This window comes from Magallana gigas, chromosome 5 (genome assembly GCF_963853765.1).
Source record: "Magallana gigas chromosome 5, xbMagGiga1.1, whole genome shotgun sequence".
NCBI classification, from domain to species: domain Eukaryota; kingdom Metazoa; phylum Mollusca; class Bivalvia; order Ostreida; family Ostreidae; genus Magallana; species Magallana gigas.
The window spans coordinates 15165020-15186363 of NC_088857.1; the positions used below are offsets into that span (position 1 = coordinate 15165020).

General features: G+C 33.9%; 2 protein-coding genes across 2 annotated transcripts; both read right to left on the minus strand.

Annotated features, from left to right (window-relative positions):
• Positions 1 to 389: 389 nt before the first annotated feature.
• LOC105346203 (farnesyl pyrophosphate synthase) lies at positions 390 to 7781 on the minus strand. Its single transcript, XM_011454700.4, has 8 exons — positions 7537 to 7781; positions 6061 to 6195; positions 5446 to 5526; positions 3977 to 4099; positions 3451 to 3615; positions 3231 to 3308; positions 2856 to 2990; positions 390 to 2535 (listed from the first exon to the last, which is right to left on the minus strand). Exons 1-8 carry the CDS (start codon positions 7681 to 7683, stop codon positions 2335 to 2337), a joined length of 1065 nt encoding a protein of 354 aa, XP_011453002.3. The 5' UTR covers positions 7684 to 7781; the 3' UTR covers positions 390 to 2334.
• Positions 7782 to 12643: 4862 nt separating this feature from the next.
• LOC105319564 (acid-sensing ion channel 1A) lies at positions 12644 to 20229 on the minus strand. The gene is made up of 8 exons (XM_020063813.3): positions 20016 to 20229; positions 18726 to 19269; positions 17590 to 17688; positions 16845 to 17022; positions 16498 to 16554; positions 14028 to 14190; positions 13023 to 13117; positions 12644 to 12920 (listed from the first exon to the last, which is right to left on the minus strand). Exons 1-8 carry the CDS (start codon positions 20213 to 20215, stop codon positions 12772 to 12774), a joined length of 1485 nt encoding a protein of 494 aa, XP_019919372.3. The 5' UTR covers positions 20216 to 20229; the 3' UTR covers positions 12644 to 12771.
• Positions 20230 to 21344: the final 1115 nt, after the last annotated feature.

Genomic DNA, 21344 nt, shown 5'->3' on the forward strand with positions numbered 1-21344 from the left:
ACAGGTGGTAAGAAAAAAAATGTGTCTGCTTCACTCTTCATTGCATAAAGCTGACCCCAAGTAAGCCCATAGCAGACTTCAAGCAGACACTTAGCAGATGTAAATTTTTAAAAAGCAGACCTGGGGTAGCTTTTGGGGTCTGCTTTGGTGTTAGATTGTGTATGGTTTGTACACAGATATATCGAGAAGAATATGACCCAATAGATTTGCTTGGCCTTATGTTGACCTTAAAATCAAATAGGAATCATATATATCCAGCGTAATGTTCTTTAACAAGATATTAATCAGATACATGTACAACTGAATGAGTAACATCTGAATAACTTCTCTGCAGATCTTATTTTGATCTTCTGGCATACAAACCGTAAAAGTAAAAGGCCACGTAAGAGTTCAAATGCAAACATCTTTACTTACAAAAGTATACATGTACATTATGAATGCATAAATCATTACAAAAAACTAGTAAATTGGTCCTTGTGGTCTTTATAGTTCAGTCATGGCACTATAATATATGTATATGCAAAGTAATTGAAAATATTTGGAAATCCGAATTGGATGTACCTCTTTTCCTGTTCCTATTATGTACATCAAAATGTGCCACCCCCCCCCCCCCCCCCCCAAAAAAAAAAAACTCAGTTAAGAATGAGATATATTTTGTATATACCCACAAGAAAAGTTAAGAATGAGATATACTTTGTATATACCCACAAGAAAAGCTAAAGCCAACATTTCACGATTGATGTTAATGACAAAATGTCTATATGTGACATAGGAGATAACTCAATGCTAGCATTTTGGCGACAGAGAAGTCTACCATAAAGGTCTGTCCCAAGATATTTATATCGCACATTTTTAAAATTATTCTATATTTATAAATACCTTTGGGTTCATTCATACTGTTGAATATGAAAAAATCCCAAGATTTCCCCTTTGAAATACCCCTTCTAGCTTGTCAGGTTTCAATACACAGCTAAAAACAAAATGTCTATGGGGATATTGCATTGCAAGAGGTGAAAGTAATCAGATGATTATGTTGAAAAATTGTGTGAATTATTTCCAGTGACTTCCGAATGGAGAAAAGAAGTAAACATTTCTCATTACATATCTCTGTAAAAAATCTTTTTTCGTTCCTGTGATTTTTCCGAATGAAAAATGATAATGTGTCAATGAAAATGTCTCGGATATTTTTTCTTCCATCGATTTCAATTGCACTTCTTTCACAGGTATGTGTATTTTTATTAAAAATCGTCCAAATATGCTGCATAAATATCTTGGGAGAGAGTATTAATTAATTCTAAAAGAATTATATACACAAAGCATCTTTTGTAGAGATTAATACCAATATGACTTATAAGTAACAACAATAAATATAAACTAAATAAAAACATTGAGATATAAAAATAAAAAAAACTTCAAAAATTTGGGCTCGTTTTATGAAGAGCACTATATATGAGCCAATGTCTTTTCCATATTGATCTAGTAGGGCAATTAAAATTCTCAATTGATCAGAAAATTCCAGCAGAAGCCCAAATGACCATCAAATAAATGTTTCCGGGCTAGGAATGTATTTTTCATCAATGTGTGACCATGGAACATGTAATTTACTGGTAAAAATATCACATGTACTGTAATTCAAAGCATAAAATGAAGGTTTATCGCTTTTACTTATTGGATGATAATCTAATGATTACATTCATATGTCTATTAAAAAATACCTTCAAATTGTTCGAAATTGTACATTTGGCTGCATGGTAAAAAATATAAATGATATTAATGTGATGTTAAAATACCATGAATGTGAATAATATCAAAATTTGTTTTTGTCATAGATAAGTTTGTTAGACTAGTATTGATCAACGGCAAAAAAAGTATAATATCATTTGATGATCATGATGTATATTTTTCAACATACATGTAGCTATAAACATGCATGTACACATGTATAAAAATGTCTTGCAATACAGTAATTCTAGTATTATGCTGTATTTTCTTCTTTTACCCTTTTAAATGCATGTACATTTTCCTCGTTCATACTTTCTAAATGCATAGGCACATATATAATTACTATAAAGCTTTTATACAGTAAAAGATTTCATACATTACATTCTTTCTCAACATTTCTCCCACAAATATAATTGCTAAAAGTAATTTTTTTCTTAAATCCACTCATATTTGCCAATACAATTACTTGTGTATACAGATAAAAGTACCACAATACAAATCTCAAAATGGTATTTCTACACATTAGAACACATGCACGTAAATACCGTTATGTAAAAAAGTTCTACATGTATAAGTTTTGGGTCCAATTTATATATTTATATGACTATTTTCTTATTTGTCACGCTTGTATATTTTCTTGGCAAAGCCCTGGAACACTGATTTTGGCAGGCTTCCGCTGTGGTTCTCTATCAGCGTCAACAGTTCTGTGTAGCTCTCCTCTTCAAATTCATGGTACAGTTCTTTCAGCTGTAATTCTTGGTATAAATCCTTTACTTTTTGTACTTTAGAAGGATCAGTGTCTGCATAATTATTCTGTTAAATGTGAAATAATTGAAATATTAGACAGAATTCATAATACAGCACACAGATATAATGAATAACCAGTATATAAAAATGTAGTACTTTACATTATTATCACAACATACATGCTAGGCTGACAATTTTGAATCAGCTAGAAATCTATATGAGAATTTAAAGGAACTAAAATATGTTCTATAATTAAAATGATTTATAAATTCAAGTACTGCATGATAACGTGAAGCTGTTTAAGATAATGACATATGTAAAATCACAACACACACTATCAAACTAACAGAAATTTGAAGCTGTTATAAACATAAGTACACATGTACCTCTAAAATCTTTCTTTGTGATTCTGTGGCTTTTTTCAGAGCTTGTATGACTAACCAGCTACACTTATTTTCCTGAATGTCTGTGCCTATTTTCCCTATCACCTCTGGATCTCCATAACAATCCAAATAGTCGTCCTTTCAATAACAAATATGTATTAATGAATTCAGTATGTAGATGTATACCTGTGCATACATAAATTACTATTAAAAGTACCACTCATATGTACAATACAGATTTACCTTTAAAAACAAATTTCAAAAATACAGATACTTAAACAATGAACCATTTTGTTATAATTATATAAAAGCCATTCCTTAGACTTAGATACATGTACATGAATATATGTAAATAGAAACTGATAACAATGCTTTTACCTGTATTTGGAAATATCTGCCCATGTGTAGCAAGATATGCTGAGCTCTTTCATGGGAGTCATCATCTGTTATACTACTCTACAAATACAATTGTTGTACAAGATGGGTGACAGACTGTGCACAATATAACCAGTAACACATCATGTGTGATATTTGAACATTACATGTGTTACCCATGTAATGTTCAAATATCCCTCATTTTGAAAATAAAATGTCTTACCATATACATTGCTATCGCCACAGGCAGGTAGAACGAGTAGTAACCAGTCTTCCACTTTACGATGGTGTTGTACCGATCTTCCGTGAAGTCCGTGAAATCTACCTTACCACCAGAGGGAGCTGTGATCAGATCAAGGCACTGACCTCTCACTGTCTGCATACATGTCTGTGAAACAGGAAATTGCATCACTGATTTCATTAATATAAGGTATATACTTTCCTTAATCTTGAGGCACTTGAATATACATGTACATAATTTGAGATCTGACTTTTAACAATGATCAAAAAACTGAGTTTTCACATTTTTGCAATGATCAGACTTTTATTTGGCCATACTCTGTTTGTAACCTAGGTCACATGAAAACGCTGAGAGATCCACTTTAAATCATAAAAAGCTGATTGTTTAAACATGGTTAATAAGATTAATAAACTAATTAATATGAAAGAGATATCATTATAAATAATACAGTTAATGGTATGTACATGTATGACTCTCAAAAGACATTGTTTAATATAACTGTTTTTACCTGGTGAAACAAGTCCACTATGTCTACATAGTATGTTTTGTGTCTGCAGTATTTACGCAAGATGTGGTACACACAGCACTCCAAGTAAATAGCATCATTCAAGGCCACCAGACCTACTCCCTCCTTCGGAAATAATAAAATGGTAAATGAAGTCAAATAAGACATATCCCTGTTTTGTGCACTACAAGCATTTGTTACAGAATTATACTGTAATACAAAGACATACGATCATACACTGTATTAATCAAGAGTTAAAACCTTCAAATCTGTAAGCATCTGATGTTATTACATGAAACTGATTTGTTTATGTATCCAATTATGATATAAAATTATACATTGTAATGACTGAACATTTCCATCTCATCATCCTTTGTCATCAAAACAAATAGCTATTTTTATTTTGAAAAATTGATTCCTATCTTTTCTTCTTCATCTCTTTTCCAAAACATTTCTCAAAGGAATTTAATTTCAACTAGACAACATTAAGAAGGTGACCATTTCAAAGGACCCCGCTTTAATAATGGACAATAGGATGAAAAGAATTTCAGACAATTATGCTTTGACCTTGACCTATAACTTTGAAATTTTCCAGCTGGCAAAGAACTTCTAATTCAATGTCATTACCCCTTAATAAATACAGGCATTTTTGTTCAATCTGAGCAAGATTAAGCAAATGGGAAATAATCTAACATCTAAAATTGATTATAAAGAGATCTACTCTTCTTCTGATCAACGACACCATGTGGGTGAAGTATGAGCCAGATTGGACCAAAGGGAGAGAAGATATGCTCCAGACAAGATTTTTTTATATACCGGTATTTGCTTTGACCAAAACATTTGACCTTAAAAATTGGTCACAACACATCATTTAATCATTTAATCAAAAGCTATTTTTATGTGAAGTATGAGCCAAATAGGGCTAAGTAGAAAGTATATATGCTGTGAAAAAAGGATTTTCTACCTTGACCCTTGACCTACAAACTTGATTCAAGGTTACTTAACACCCTTTGACCAAAGACACTCTGTGAGTGAAGTATGGGCAAGACTAGCCAAGGAGAGAGAAGATATGCCCCGGACAAGGATTTTTTATATAGTTCTGCTATGACATAAACCTTTAACTTCCAAACATGTTTCAAGATCACTGCACACCCTTTACTCAAAGGCACTCTATGGGTGAAGTATGAGCCAGATTAGGCCAAGGGGAGAGAAGATATGCTCCAGACAAGCGATCTGGAATAGACAGGCAGATGGAAAGACGAAGAGACAGACTGATCACTATAGGGCGCCCGCAGAGCGGGCCCTATATAATAACCAGTGGTTTGCATATTTTCACTAGCCAAAGGTTTCTGATAGGCATCGCTCCTCAAAAACAGAGGAGCAGTAAGGTTCAGAGACCCGTGGCTAGTGAAGGTGTGGTTTGCACAGAATTATATAAAACAAAATGTATACAACTACAGTGTGTTCATTACCTTCTTGTACCAACATGGCTTCCCTCTTCTTGTTATTGAACTATCCATTACGTCATCAGCAACAAGGAAAAATGCTTGAAACTAAAAATGTTCCATCAAATTAAAATGACAACATAAAATTTTATTATTAAACTAGCTTTCAAATGCATTGTTTAAAAGTTCATTTAATAACAATGTTTATTCAATACCTAAAATTAATAATGTTAACATTGTTTCATGGTGTCTTGTTTTATACTTTTAATGACAAAGCATGGAATTTTCTATGAAGAATTGAAGCTTTAGCTATATTGAGGGCACAAACTCCACTGACTTCCATGAGCTGACCTGAGAGACTTCCAAGTACTGGTATCTATAGGCTATGAAGGTAGCAAACGAAAAATTTTCATAACCTGCTAACACAGTCTGATTAAAATCAAACCTTCCACTTAAGCTCCTATATTTCACTTCCTTGTGACCATCAAAATAAAAGAGCTAGTGGATGTTTGATTTTAATCAGACTGCCTGCTAACATGGGTTAAGTATTTTTGGCAATGCTCACTATCTTTAACACCAATGGTTTTAAATACCGGTACATTAAATGTATTTGTACCGGTACTAGAATTATTCATTATTTACCCATTCTATACACCATCCTAATATTCTGGCAATTTTTTCTTCCTCCTCTGAAAGAGTTTCTTTGAAACATCTCAAAGAGGCAATGACAGATAGGCCTCTGTTTTTCTTCCCATGTGGAACATTATACTCTGAAACCTGAAAATGGAGAATATATATTGTTAAACATGAACTTGCAGTCATTTTATTTAATAGTTATGCAAAACAACACTGAATAATCTATCAAAATTTGATATGGGGATATATTGGGACAAAGAATAGGTTACCGGGTACTATTATGTATAGAATATCACATGACAATTTTCGTATTGCATCCTATATCAGCCCAAAGGCGCTGTATATCAGCCAGAAAGCCTTCAGACTCGAGGGCTGATATACAGCGTCCACTTCTTTTCGCAAGCCCTCATATTTTGATTCTGGAAAACGTGTAAATGTCGGAACCAAAGACAGTCGAAACATGGGTCGAACTGTAAACCGTCTTTGGTTCCGACATTTACATGTTTTCCAAAATTAAAATATGAGGGCTTGCGAAGAGAAGTGGATGTAGGCTATGCCTGTCCACTTCTCAAAAGTGAAAAGGGTAGCCCCGGTAGGCGAATTTTCTGTTTATATAGCACAAGGCGGAAAAGGGTACTGGTACTGTACCAGTTATCTGCTAAGACCAGTTATCGGCTAAACTGAAAGTTCAGGTTTATAGCACGCGGCACTCCAAGATTTTTTTAATTCAGTCGTCTTTTCGAATAAAGAAAAGTAAGTTTGCTTGAAAATTTTCTTGAATATGATTTAAACATCGAGCTTAAACGATCATTGTTTACCGCTGATTTTACATCTTTGCACTTTCAGCAGGGGGAAGTGACGTAATAAGTTAAAACTAGAATACTACCTCTTTGTGATATGTTATTATATCCCTTCTTTGATATGACATATAATATCAATACATGTAACATGTATAAACAAAAGGAATTCACTAATTTCCGAGAGATTCGTAGCGCAGTTGAACGCCTGACTGCACAATTATGTATTGAATAGTATACGATTTGGTGTATTACCTTATGATAATAAACGAACAATTTTATGAGTTTTGTTTATAATACATCATAATCCCGACTACTTTAGTCTGACCCCACAAGGGGCATAATTCAAATTACATTTAGCAGTGTATAAAATCAACATGTACAGGGATTTTACTATGTTATCATCACGAAGCCGATAACTGGTACAGTAAATCGCAAAAACTCGGCAAATTCGGGCCGTGCTAAAAAGCACAAAAAGAGATGTTTTGGGTTCTTAATAATGATATAAACTAACAGATTGATAAATAAGGAGTTCACTATTTAAGGTATGTCAAGTTTTATCCAAAAATATCAAGAAATAAGGAATTACGAAAAGAAAACTTTGAATTTTAGCCGATAACTGGTACAGTGCCAGTATATTTTCTATAACTATACGATATAATATCATCTAAAACATAAGACTTACCTCTTTGAACCAACTTAATACTTTATCTAGCTCTTTCTCCTTTGAGCATCCTTCATTTAAACATTCAAGTAGTTCAGGGAATAATTTGTCAAATTCTCCAAGCTCATCCAATTTAGCCTTCTTTGGAACAGAGTTGTGGTTATTCATATTGTTGACAATGGTCAGTTGTGCGATGTTGTTAAATTCTTCCCTATTTCTGAAAAGAAACTATGTTTTTTCTATTAATAGAAACATATCATTATGACAATTCCTTTGAACACTAGAGCATGCGTAATGTTACAAAAACAGTTTATTAACACTTGCTATATTCATGTCATGTATCAAAATATAAGTAATTTTATTAGGGATAAACTGTGCCCTAGTTGTGTAATTATAGGATATGATAATAAAGGCTAACATTAATTAAAATTATAGGTCATTTATCTTCCTGAGGAAATTCGAACCAATATACACGCGCTCAATGTTTCCGATTTGTCTAACGTTATGTGCGAAACTCTTCACATGAGAATCATAAAATTTATTTCTTCTTCTTCCTCTCATAATTATTATTTTACCACATAAATTCTAAAAATAATTCATTTAAATTAATATTAACACAACACACCCATCATCATCATCATGCTGCTTCCGATAAGTGATATTAGAGTAGCCTGCCCTTGTTAAATCAAAGAACTAAAAGTACTGAAAGCCAATAAATATTGTTGGTGTTCTGTATTGAAATATGAAAAAATGCAAAGGCCCAATAGATAAAGTTCTAGCAAATCAGTAATTATATATATTTACATCACGTGTTTAGGATTTAGAAAATCATAAAATCAGACTTCAAATAAAAACTTGGAAGTATGGAGAAGGAAATATCAATGTTGTACTTATGTAAGTATTTGTTTCAAGCTTTTAATCATTGTAGTGTTTTAAAAACGGAATAAGACTTTTTACGATAAATATTACATTAAACTGTTAAAATTCAGAGAATTTAAAACTATCTATAACAACTGAGTGACTACAAACGGGATACAAAGCTCAAGGTAGTAATTTATTTCACACCGAAGCACAGAAAGACATCTTTAATCATTTTAAAATCATGGAAAAACATTAATTTTTTCACTTTTACTGACATTGTCATCGTCATCGGAAACAGAATTGACTAACTTTGACAGCATGTAAAATTTGATTTACCAAACAAACGCATATTTTTGCAAAATACAGTAGTTCGCCATAAACGAGTTCTCAAAATGGTCGACGTTGAACCTTACTCAGGTCTCGTCATCACCTGAATTTAAGTAAAAATGACAAAGCAGACATATATGGTACCTGTGTTATATCCTTGAGTATGAAATAATCTTGGAAATGTCTTTGTTTAGCGATGCATGTACATGCTTCGTATTCTATATAAAGGGAGACTACTCAAAAGGTTAACAACTCTTCCTATGTCATGAAAAATTGGATTTCATTTTGGACCTTTCTTCAGCTTCCTAATATTTGACTTAAACTTAAAAACACATAAACATTTCTAAACCCTTGTATGTCTTTCTCGTTGTGTTGTACCATATTAAAGCTGCTTGGTCCGATTTTTTGTAATTACAGAATCAAATTTTTGTTTTCATACAAATCATTTATCTTAGAAAGTTATGGACTTTCTCCTATTTACACCAGCAGAATCAGTCTCCTTTCAAAGTTAGAAATATTCAAAAGTAAATAAAAATAATTTCTCTTTGGGCAAACGAAAAAACAAACCAAAATGCATCACGGGAATGTTTAGAAAAGGAAACCGCTTGGTTTCGTCCCCAAATGATTGGGGTTATTCAACCCGCATGCTGTGCATCGATTGTAATGAAAGCAGACTTTGGAAATTTTAGCGAAAAAAACGTACACATGTTTATTTGTAATTTGTCTGATCATTTCGACCTTTATTTAAAGCGATGTCAAATTCGTAATACAACCATGCCCGTCTCGTCGTCAGGGGTGAAATTTAACATGAGGCGAAATAACGCGGCATGCGCGGATCCAGAAAATTTTTCCAGGGGGGGTCCGAAGGATAATTGTGTTTGCCAGTGGGGGTCCGAGGCATATTTTCGCGATAATTTTACTATGTAAATTTAATAAATTTTCATTTTCCAGGGGGGGGGGGGGGGGGTCGGGACCCCCCCGACCCCCCCCTCTAGATCCGCGCATGCGCGGTACCTTTTAATGTCGTTTGTTTTGTTAGCAAATTTTGTACGTATTTTTGGGAGTTGATTTTAATCAACTCTCCTATGCAGTTACTCTGGCAAACCGAAAGTGAAACAGTGTTTGGACCTAAGCACAAATCGAATGTCAGACATGTCGGCCCAACGACACCTCGGCCCAACGACACTTCGGCCCCAGGACACCTCGGCCAAGACGGGTCGGCCCAAAATTTGAGACACCTCGGCTCACGTAAAAGACATCTCGGTTCAAGCAAAATTAAAACAAAAATATTTGATTTAAATGTTTTTATTTTATCAACATATATATTTTATCAAAATATTATATATCAAATACTTGTAAAAGAAATTGAATTAATAAAAAAAAAATGAGACCATTAAGTTCTAATTGTAAGCAAACAAGAAAGTAAAATTAAGAAAATGACGACAATTTCGACAATGACGCTAATAGTTAAACAACTCCTTTGGAGTCGCAAACGCGAGTCACGGGTGACAATGAAGATTTAATTACGAACAGTTGATTATAAGACGATAATCACCGAAGTCCATATATATCCTTTGGATGATTACCACCCCATATCAGATTTACAAAATCGTCAGAGAAACAACACATCATTTCATTTCATTATTACGCAAAATATTTTTATTGTGTCCACTTTCTGATCAATCTTTGTAGATTTAATAAATTCATGAAAATATCTAAATACTTAGTATTGCAATCTTTTAATCCTAGATTTAACACCAATATATATTTCAAGTGTGTCATCAATTCCTGAAATTTCCGATCTACAAAATTCACATATTCTATTATTATTGTAGTGAAAAAAATTAATAAGATTTCGACAACCTTAAAGTCATCAAATTTCAATTGGCTGTTGACAAAAAAAAATGAGACGCGTGGCCATCCAATGAAACAAATACACAGAGTTTGATTGACAGGTTTAGTCATACATGTATGCAAGTGTGACCCGACTATAATGTCCGAAGTTATGCGCGCTTATTGTACATATCGATGTAAATTTAAAAAAAAATAGACATGACCTTTTCACTAAAAGTTGATTTAGGTTTGTTTCTATCTAACCTTCCACATAAAAAATATTTTTTATAGACTTTAAATGAACTTTATTCATTAATGTTGTGTATAACGATATACTAATCATTCAGTGTTGATTAAATAAATATGATCATACTAATTTTAAATATAATGATCATGTGCGCGTCTTGTACAAACATTTTGATGCTAAATATCATCTGGCAATTTTATCACATTTAGCACCAATTCAATATTTCATGTCGTTGGTCATTATCTTCAAAAGAGAGATAGAAAGAAGAAATCAATGAATAGATAAAGTAATTATCTGCCCCTATTTTTTTTTTATATCTATGTTTAGTAGAACCGAAAGTTTCATTGGGCCGAGGTGTCTTTTACATGGGCCGACGTGTCAATAAATTTGGGCCGACCCGTCTGGGCCGAGGTGTCAAACGCCCTTGGCCGAGGTGTCGTTGGGCCGAGATGTCCGTCTACCCACAAATCAACACCGCTGACAACATTTAGTTCTAATCAATAAATTCGATGTTATGAGTTCTTAAGCACTGTTCTTCAAGGAAACTCATTTATAGATACCTTGTAAATAGTCAGATCTTAAATGGTACGAACAATTTAGATATTTTTTGAAGTCGTACATTTTATGTTTTCCTACGCCAGAGTTCAATATAGTCTCGTTCAACCAGACGCTCGGCTGTCTCCGTAAATCTACGACAAGCGCAAAGAGTCTCTCTTGCTTGTCGGAGATTAACGGATACAGCTGAGAGTATGGTTGAACGAGAGTAGAGTTCAATTTTGCTTGGATCCATACAATTTCTCATAACTATTTCGATTACTAATACGTAGTTTGATGGAATAATTCTTTGAATATTACACAACATGATTGATATTGGATTTTCACGAAATTCCTGTAGGATTCATATTATAAAAATGTGCGTTATTCAAATATTTATAGGAATTTACTTGCCATGCAAAATAAATAGATAACAATTGATGAAATCAACTCCCGTCAGTACTTCAGTACTTTGATTCTTCATTGAATTGAAATTTGGCATAATTGACGGGTAAAACTACTGCAATATCTATTATTATACATATACTAAGCATAACCATCGTTTAAAAGCGTGCATAAAATTTGATATAAAATCGGACCAAGCAGCTTTAAGTGTCTCCAAGTGTATCCTTTGTACCAACTCTTCCTTTCCTTCAGCTCTATGATTAAATTTTTAACTTAATATAATTTATATAGACTTCTAAACCCATGTATCTTTTTCTTATAGTGTAATATCCTTAAGTGTATCTATGTGTATCCTTTTTAACTGCTATGGTGACAATACCCTTTCCTTCAGCTCCCTTGTTTGCCGCTACAAGTCATATCTGTGAAATTTTTATTTAATGCAATACTTAGTAGCAATTGAATATATATTTTAAGAATGATCTGGCTTTTTTTAATTCGGCCTTGTCAAAACATATAAATCGAATGCTATGTAGTGTAGCATAACCATCAGCTTTCTTATTATCATTACTACTTTATCAATCTATAGCATATCTTTTGATAACTTGATTAAAGTAAACATTCCACGTAATGCTGATTTCACAAGAGTAGGAAATCTCAACATAATCGTTCGCTGAAAAATACAGTTCCATAAAATAAAAATATCCCCAGCGTTTCTCTCTGGGTCCAAGAGTAACGTCACATCGAAAAGACACCTCTAAGTTTCTTTCAGACATCAATTGAATCTGCCTTGTTAACCACCATAGAAATATCTTAATGACGACGAATTATTTGTCCCCAAACGTTAAAAGGAAAACTACTTCCGTCAACGAGTCGACGTCGCGCCGTACGTCATATTCTCCAGAAATGAAAAACAAACGTAAAACGAATATAAAATCTAGATTTGCATGTTATAAAAGATATCTTTAAATTAAAGAGTTCGTTGTCGCATTGAACGCTCAACGTCAAGGATTTCCTGGCACGATTTTTTTCCGGTGTACGCGAATGTCAGCTCAAATGTCAGCGTTTTCCAAAGAATTTCTATGCTTAGAACTCAGTCGTTTTAAAATAAAAAACAGCAGTAGGAATATGATTTCTATGAATTCCATAATGGTTAGAACGCTCGCTCCAATGAATAATCCCATCTGGCCACCAATGCTGGCTGAAAGCAAAGACAAAGAGATTTTACTGGTTACAACTATGCTTTAACATAATATTCATAACTTTAAACATTTTTTTTTTTTTAGAAAAAATTAAATTATACCTAGAACGTCTCCAATCCTTTCATATTTTGGTATTTGTCTCACCCATAAATAATATAGCTTGTCGTAGAATAAGTTTATTTCCAGAAGATTGGACCTATGTAAGTAAAAATAAATATCAAAATTCAACATACCATCATGATCACCACTCAGACAACCAAGGAGCATTAAATTTCTTCATATCGCATGTAAGATTACACACAAATACATGTAGTAGACTTTTATAAGGATTTGCAGGCACGTACATCGTTTTTGAAAGTGGGACTGACATGTCAGTCAAAAAAAAAATCTCAAAATTAATCATGAAAATCCAAATCCAAGGGAAGGGGGCAGTTAACAGCGTATAGGGGACAACTCCATGTTAATTTATTTTTTATATGCAAATTTAAAAAAATACCCCCCCCCCCCCGATACTACGTGCCTGATTTGAGCTATCATTCTATGCGCGAAAGCTAGGCTGTTAGTTCATCCCCTGGCTGCAACAGATATTGGGCTTTCAAAAAAGGTAGCAAATGTCCTTCGCCAAGCGTTATGATTATAAAGGTATACCGGAAGGACCTTTTAAAAAACCAAGGTCATGTGGAATGAAAGGTGAAAGCACGATGAAATTAAGAATCCTCGCTGTATAGGTTTTTATAAAAATTAAAATAAATGAAAGATATTGCTGTATTCTCTCGAGGAATACTATATATTTTGCAGAACTCATATTTTATCTGTCTCATAATGACCTTATTAAATGTTCTTTTTTTTAGAGAGAGAAAAAGAGCCCATCAAAGTTTTAACTAGTTTTCGAACCCCCCAGGCCCAACCATTTTCACTGAGAGAGAACTGATGAGGAAGGAACATTAAGAAGAAAAGAATTGCATCAATAACAAATGATTGAAAAAAGATCTATATTTAGCATTTACTTAATTAAATTATATAAAACTACACAGAAGGAAATTTTGTTTCGTCAATATTTTTTTAACAACAATGTACACGTATTAAATGTAAATAAAACAGTTCACCTTATCCGTTCTTCAGACATATTCAAGTGAGACTCCAGAGTCTTGACAAAGAGGTCAGACGGAAACTGACTAGTTGATACTATGACGTCATATGTCGTCTGCTCGCATGGATGTGGACAATCGCAGCTGGCATCATCTTTAACGTCCTTGTATAAAAGTCTAACTGAAAATGTTTACTTTAAGACTTTAAGTAGGTCTCAACGTTTTTAAAAATCGATTAATATGTTTACGGTGTGACCGTTGGGGCGAGCGTAGAAGGAACCACGCATCTGTCATCATTGTTAAATGCAACCTACGGACTTGCCCTAACCAAAAAACTTTGGCTTTGTTTGAAAACTTTTACCGCCGCAAGGAACCCAAAGTTATTTAACTTTTATTCCAATGGTCCCTTCCTAGGCTTATACACTTAAACAAACTACCACTGAGCATTAATAAAATGTTAAACAGAATTATTTAAATATTTGGATAAACACAAAGCCGTTTGGTTTTTTGTAAATACAATTATGTTTTATCATTACTTTACCTTTTAATAATGATCATTAAAATCAGTAAACAATAAATTGTATGTCTGTGTTATTTCTCATTTTGTTCCAATTTGTTATCTGTGTTTTAACTATTTTCCTCTGTGACATCAATTTTGTTTTTAATCTTTTCAATTTTTGTACGCTATATAAGCGTTGTAGACATGTGCTCTTTTTTAGTGTGTGATATCCAATATTATTGAAAGTTTTGACCACATATGCAACTATATAACAAATAGCTTAATTCTTTTATTTTATTTATTCATTACAAAATGACGTGGCTGCACGTAGATCTAATAATGATTAGACTTTTCTTTTTTAATGATTTTTTGTCACCTACCTAACGTATGCATATATGATTGGATAAATATGATAATAAATTTAGCATGGAACTTGCATGTGTATTCATTTTACTAAGCAAAAAAAAATAAATCATCAAAACAAAACTAATCAACCAAAGAGTCACCGTTAACACTGATACTGAGTACTTTACATGTTACATCCAGTACAGATGCTTGATCCGCCTCTAAATGTATCGCGGGAAATTAAATCGCGAGATCTTTGTGACGTCATAGTTAACTTATAGCGAGCGCAGCTCGCCGGCGCGCAGCGCCGGCGAGCGAAGCGAGCTCTAAGAACCAGTGTGCGCGGGAAAAAGAACGAGCTAAACCTACAGTTCATCAAACAAAATTTTTTGTCTACGTCCCATAATGCTCTCTAATGTTTTCACCCGTGGTGCTATGCCAAAAATGGCCGACTTTTAACTCGTAATTTACGGTGTCTTAAGGTGTGAAGACACGTTTTGAGTACCGCATATGCTTTGGCGAGACTCAAGAGATTTGTTACATGCTTCCATACCTTTGTATATTGAGTCGAGATACGTAAACAAAGACGAACAAATCATAGATGACGTCACAGTGCTCTCGCGTGATATTTCCCGCGATAAATTTAGAGGTGGATCAAACATCTGTAATGCGTGTACTAGCTATTTCAGTATAGACTGCGATACCTGCCTCATTGACATATGATTTGTTTTTATTTTTTTTTAGAGATTATCTAAATAAATACTAGCAAGAGCCATACTTTACTCCATTTTTAAGCTTATTGTGCATGCATGTACAGTAGGCAGGTAAGTATATGAGTAGGGAGGAAATAAACAATAAGGACATTTTGAACTAAATAAAGAGGAATAAAGAGAAAAAATAAACAGTTGAAAAATTTATGTAGATATTGCATATACTCAAACCATTAAATTTAAAGGTGGGAAATTACACACCTACACCTACAAACGGACCGGGCGCTCTCTCTCTCTCTCTCTCTCTCTCTCTCTCTCTCTCTCTCTCTCTCTCGGGAGAGGGGTAGGGGGTTGCGCTGTATATATCATAACCATTAAAATTAGTACTTTTGGCATACTTATTGTAGAGCAATACTCTCTCAAAAATTATTTGACGTTCGTTGATACTTAAATAACACTAGGTTGACAATGATACAAGGTATGTGTAATTCTTGCTGCGCTCGCCAGAACGGTAGCACCGTAAAACATATTCGTAAATTGTCGGACAAATTCGGGGAAGGAAATGACGTCATATGTCAGCAAAAGTTCAGATAGGTACAGCTTATTTTACGTAGGCTTATGTGTTATCTATTTTAATGTTTTTAGAAGGATTCTTTATTGTTAAATTAAAATGATGTATGCAATTTAGAGGTAAGAATTTTCCGTTGAAACGCTTCCTGTTCCACCATGTTGCTATGCACCGCAAAGGATCACTGGGATAGTAGAACGTTTTCACGCGGGTCCACAAAATTTTCTTTGAACAATGTGCAGATTTCAACTCGAATTTCCTCCGTTCGTACACGTTGTCTATATGGAGCTCGCTACGCGAGCGGCGCTTCGCGCCGCCTCGCTGCGCTCGCTATAAAATTTAATTTAATTAAAGGAGAAGACTCACCCATCTCCTTTAGGTAGCATGTAGAAATTTGGTACTTCGAGCATATGGAATGGTTACCTATTTTTCAAAGCCAAGAGTGAAATTTATTTACAATTCTCATAATAGAAAAATTATAATTCAAGCAAATGCATGTATCAAGAAAAACATTTTATCTAGAGGTCGAAGCAACAGGTGATATATTTGCACTCATCGATGTTCAGTATGCATAGGTCAAACGATTTAGATTTCAAAAACCTAGAGTGCCTACTCACTTGATTTGTATAGATAAGCTATTTGTCGTCTTTTTTGTAAACATTGCAAAAAATAGTAAAAATAGGTTGCAAATGTTGCCAATTTATTTTGGTTACCTAAATCGCCCACTTGTACACATCCACATCTCTTGAAAATCTTCTCAGCGAAACAAAACTTTTTACAGGCACCAACACTGTAGGGTAGCGGGTGGAATTTGTTAATGAAATCCGGGGCCATTGTGTCCAGGCAGTAGTCTTCTACAAATGCATGGAACGGGTAGGGCAGGAACGTAAACTACAATCAAAATATTAATGAACTAGTAAACGGAATCAATTCATTCTATTCACTCAAACCATGAAATGGTACATGGGGTCAACAAGTATATACAGTTCAAAAGTCAGAGGTACATTTTACAAATGAATATTAGATAGGTAGTAAATAAATAGTAAATAAGCATAAATATACATTATATACAATGAAAGTAGGATGAAGGAGACTGGGTAGGCATGGTTACACTAGGTCTACACTAATTAATGATAATTGTGTATTTATGTGTGTTACTTTCGTGTGTACCCTTTTCCCTTCTATTATTTAAGCTATAGCTCCTTCACGAACAGTAACCACCTTCGTACGGTATTTAGACTGGGATTTCATAGACGATCAATATGTTTATAATTAGTCGATGTATGTACGCGCGTGCACGTGAGTGGAACTATTTAATGCAGATAAAATTAATGCAACTTTCTTTACTCCTTTGCTGATCTCTGTAATGCTAAAAATAACACCGTTTCCAAGAGTTGTATTCAAAATTAGATGTGTTGTAAAAAGTACCAACGACTTTTTTTCTTTTTTGACCTTTACCCGCTTCTTGCTGACCGATGCTAGGACTGACACCCCCGGGGCCACAGTAAACCCCTGGTTGATAGGGTCCGCTATGGTACCCGGCTCATGTACTATAACCTGCCAAATAAGGAAAACAATATATTGTAATAGTAATGTTGATATCCAATGTTCGTGTATGTATTAGGAGTAGGGATGTGACTATATACAAGTCTGATTTTGATAAAATTGAACTACTGGCATCGTTTGATATTATTAATTATATATATATTTGTGGGACAGTAATTATCGACGATTTTCTTAATAACGATTTCATGGCATTAATCTTATTGAAAATTAACCAACTGAGGAAATACACGAATACCTACAAAATTCACAAATATTAGTTTTCAATAAATTATGACAGTAAAGATTACCCAGTTGTATATATATTTTATCAGTCTAATTAAAACTAATTTGCGAATGTGTCCCTTTATGTAGAAGAGTGCATTTAATTTAACTGGCACTTGATTACTTCAAAAGCAGTATTCTTCTCATTTTACAATGTGCATGAATTAAAAAAAACGCGGTAGGGGTCAATTCAAAGTATTTCACGTGTTTTTCATCTATAGTAAGTAGTAAGATATTTTTAAAAAAAATATTAAATCATCTATATTAGTCTACAGCGAATTTTAAAAGTAGTTTATATCAGGGACATTATATTAGCATATACGTCCCGCAGCGGCCCTGTTTATGTGTAAATCAATAGATTATAATTGAGGTTTTTTTTCAGTCGATGGCCCACTGGAGGCATAACAAGGATATACAAAAATAACTTGAAGACATAATCATGATAACAAGGACATCAGTGACATGTGGCACACATTTTTATACTGCAATTATCTAGGGAAAAAAAATTGTTAAACGATTTTTCTTACAAAGAACAGGCAACTCTTGCATAGAAAACACCAACAGTTTTTTACTTTATTAATGGAATTAAATTGATATTTTGAATCCATTTCAAAGGATTTAGCCAAAAGTGGTTGTTATTTCAGGAAAACGTGTGGTTCAATTATAAAAGGGATCAAATATTGATATGATATGACAAATTTGTGACACTGATTTACATGCAGTGGCTATTGTTAGTTCTTTCTTCTTCTTTTTTTAATAACATTTACCTTCACGCCTGTTGAGGTGGTTAAACCCGCCTCATACAGCTCTCTGTTGATGTCCAGTATGAGGTGGAGGTTATACAGCGAACCGCTCATCTTTGTCGTCGCCTTACCGTCGCCATTCCAGGTATAACACACCCCCAGTGACGTCAGAATGGGCTCGAACTCAAGCTCACCCATAAAGTCGAAAGCGCTGGACAGTATGAACTTGGATACATCCATGCCCATGCTTAACTCTTGCTCAAGACTTATTGGCTCGAAATAACCATTTTCTTCGTAATAGGAGTCGGTCCAATTGACTCGTTTTGAGGAGAAAACAGACATACTGGATATAGATAGCCAATACAGTTCGTCTTTTTCTGTTTTGGAGGATCTTGATTTGTTCTTGGAGCCCATGTTGCAGATGGTCACGGCTGGAAAGGGCATCCGTTTAAAGGTCTCTAGAGATGTCTTACTCAGATATGGATAGGAATAGTAGCTGCGAACTTCGTCCACCAGAAACCAGATGATGGTCGACATTGACGTAATCAAAAACACCATCCAAAGTATTCTGAAACAAGAATCGGTGCAGTGTACACGTTTACGACTTCAAGTTATCTATATCCTTTCTCAGTATATGTAACTATTCATACTTTTTCTTGAATAGCAAAAGAAAAAAAAATATTTGTTTTAAATGATATTGTCAGCCATATATTTACATATGCATTGCTCATTTGCCAAATGTTATTCAATCTCAGATTCCAGATATTTCCCCAGGGGGTCAGCGCGATGATTTTGTTTGAAAGGGGGGGGGGGGGGTGGTGGTGTTCAAGACTTGTTTTCAATTACATTACTATGTATTAAATTTTACCGGGGGGGGGGGGGGTGTCCCCCTGACTTCCCTCTAGATCCGTGCATGTCATTAGAAATCTTTAGCATATTGTTTGAATGGAAAGGCTTAATTTTCGAAAGAAATAACGTATATATTGTTACGATTCTCTTTGAGGTACAATGACCCTCTGGTGTGGGATACAACTCTTTTTGAGAAAAGATATTTTCATTAATTGTTTTCTAAAACTTTCAAAGGTAATGATCAAAAGACAACTTTTGAGAAATTTTGCTGAAATTCACGAACAATTTAGTTTCCGTTTAAGAATCCTTGTATAAATAAAGCAAATTGTAAAATTCACTCTCTAAAAAAATTGATTTAATTAAATGTATAGCATTTCATTTAAATAACTTACTAGAAATTGTTAATAACATGCAGCATAACGAAAAATGGAATTACATGTAACTCTGTCTAATATACTTGCTTACCCTCGGAGTCTGTTCCTGCGCATCGAGCCAACTTTTCCTAATCCATGACATGTCGTTTCCGAAAGAAATTCCCACCACAACTCGCGAAGAGATTGTCTGCCATTTTCTTTCTCGTTGAATTCTCCATGATCTATCGTTTTATCTCCACCATTTTCTGAAGAAATATCAGATTTTTGAGAATGTATTGGAAACGGAATCATGATTTTTCTCTTCTTCAGAGCATCGCACGCGTTTGGTAGTTTTAAATCATGTAATGTGCAATGACAATCAATGCTGCTCTTTGTAACATTTTTAAAAATCGTAATTTATTGTTAAGAGAAATATATCGACCTCATTTATAAATTTCAACAATCAACTTAAACTGCTCCCTTGATTTATCGAGCTTGTATTAATATCTATAAAGTTCTACAAGGCTATCACTTACGTTAATTATTATTTTCAAAGTAATATCTCTATACTGTCGTGTTGTTAGTTTGAGGATTTCATTTGTTTAATTGATTAGAATGAATATTCATTAGAATATCGAAGTAGCGCATGTCGGAAAGGCCAACCAAGCAATCAATTATGCTTCTTATATATATTTACACCACTGAGCGAAATTTCGTAAGAAAAGTTTTTTCAATCAGTGGTTATCGTTTTCTTTGGTGGGTCATTTTAGTGTAAGGTAGCGGGCATTGCAGAAAAACTGATTATATGCAAGTATTTTTCTCGGCATACAAAGCCCACTTCATGAAAATCCAAAGAAAGCATTTTATTGTCTGTTTTAAAAAAAAATTTCGGAATCTATATATTTTAGTTTAATTATATATATTAATTATTCATTTGAATATCTAATTGAGTAAAAGTATGTAAATTTACCTTTACCATCGATTCAGGCACGTAGCATCGTTTTTGGAAGTAAAAATACTAACCCATGGAGGAGGAGGACAGCGTATACCTACTCTATCTTCAATTTCATTGTGAATTTAATTTCATGTTTTTAATGCTCTTCTAAAGTAGGACGGAAGGGGGTAACTTTGTTTATGTTAATTAAATTTTCTATATGTAAATTTCAGAAATAATGCTTGCTTCGTGCCTGGTATGCTTAATGCAGCTACTGAATGGACAGCCGAAAAAAATTACTTGTAGTCTATCGTTTCGAAAGTCCGGCCTCAACCCAGGCTCCCTCTATGTAAAAAATGTAGCTACAGATTCGATCAGTAACGAATTAAACAATCCTCGAAAATATAAATTAATAAAACACAATTTTAAGAAAAGCAGCCATATAGGTGCAGTTTCCGCAGGATCATTAATGTCTAGACCCAGGGTGTGTCTCACCTGACAGGTGAG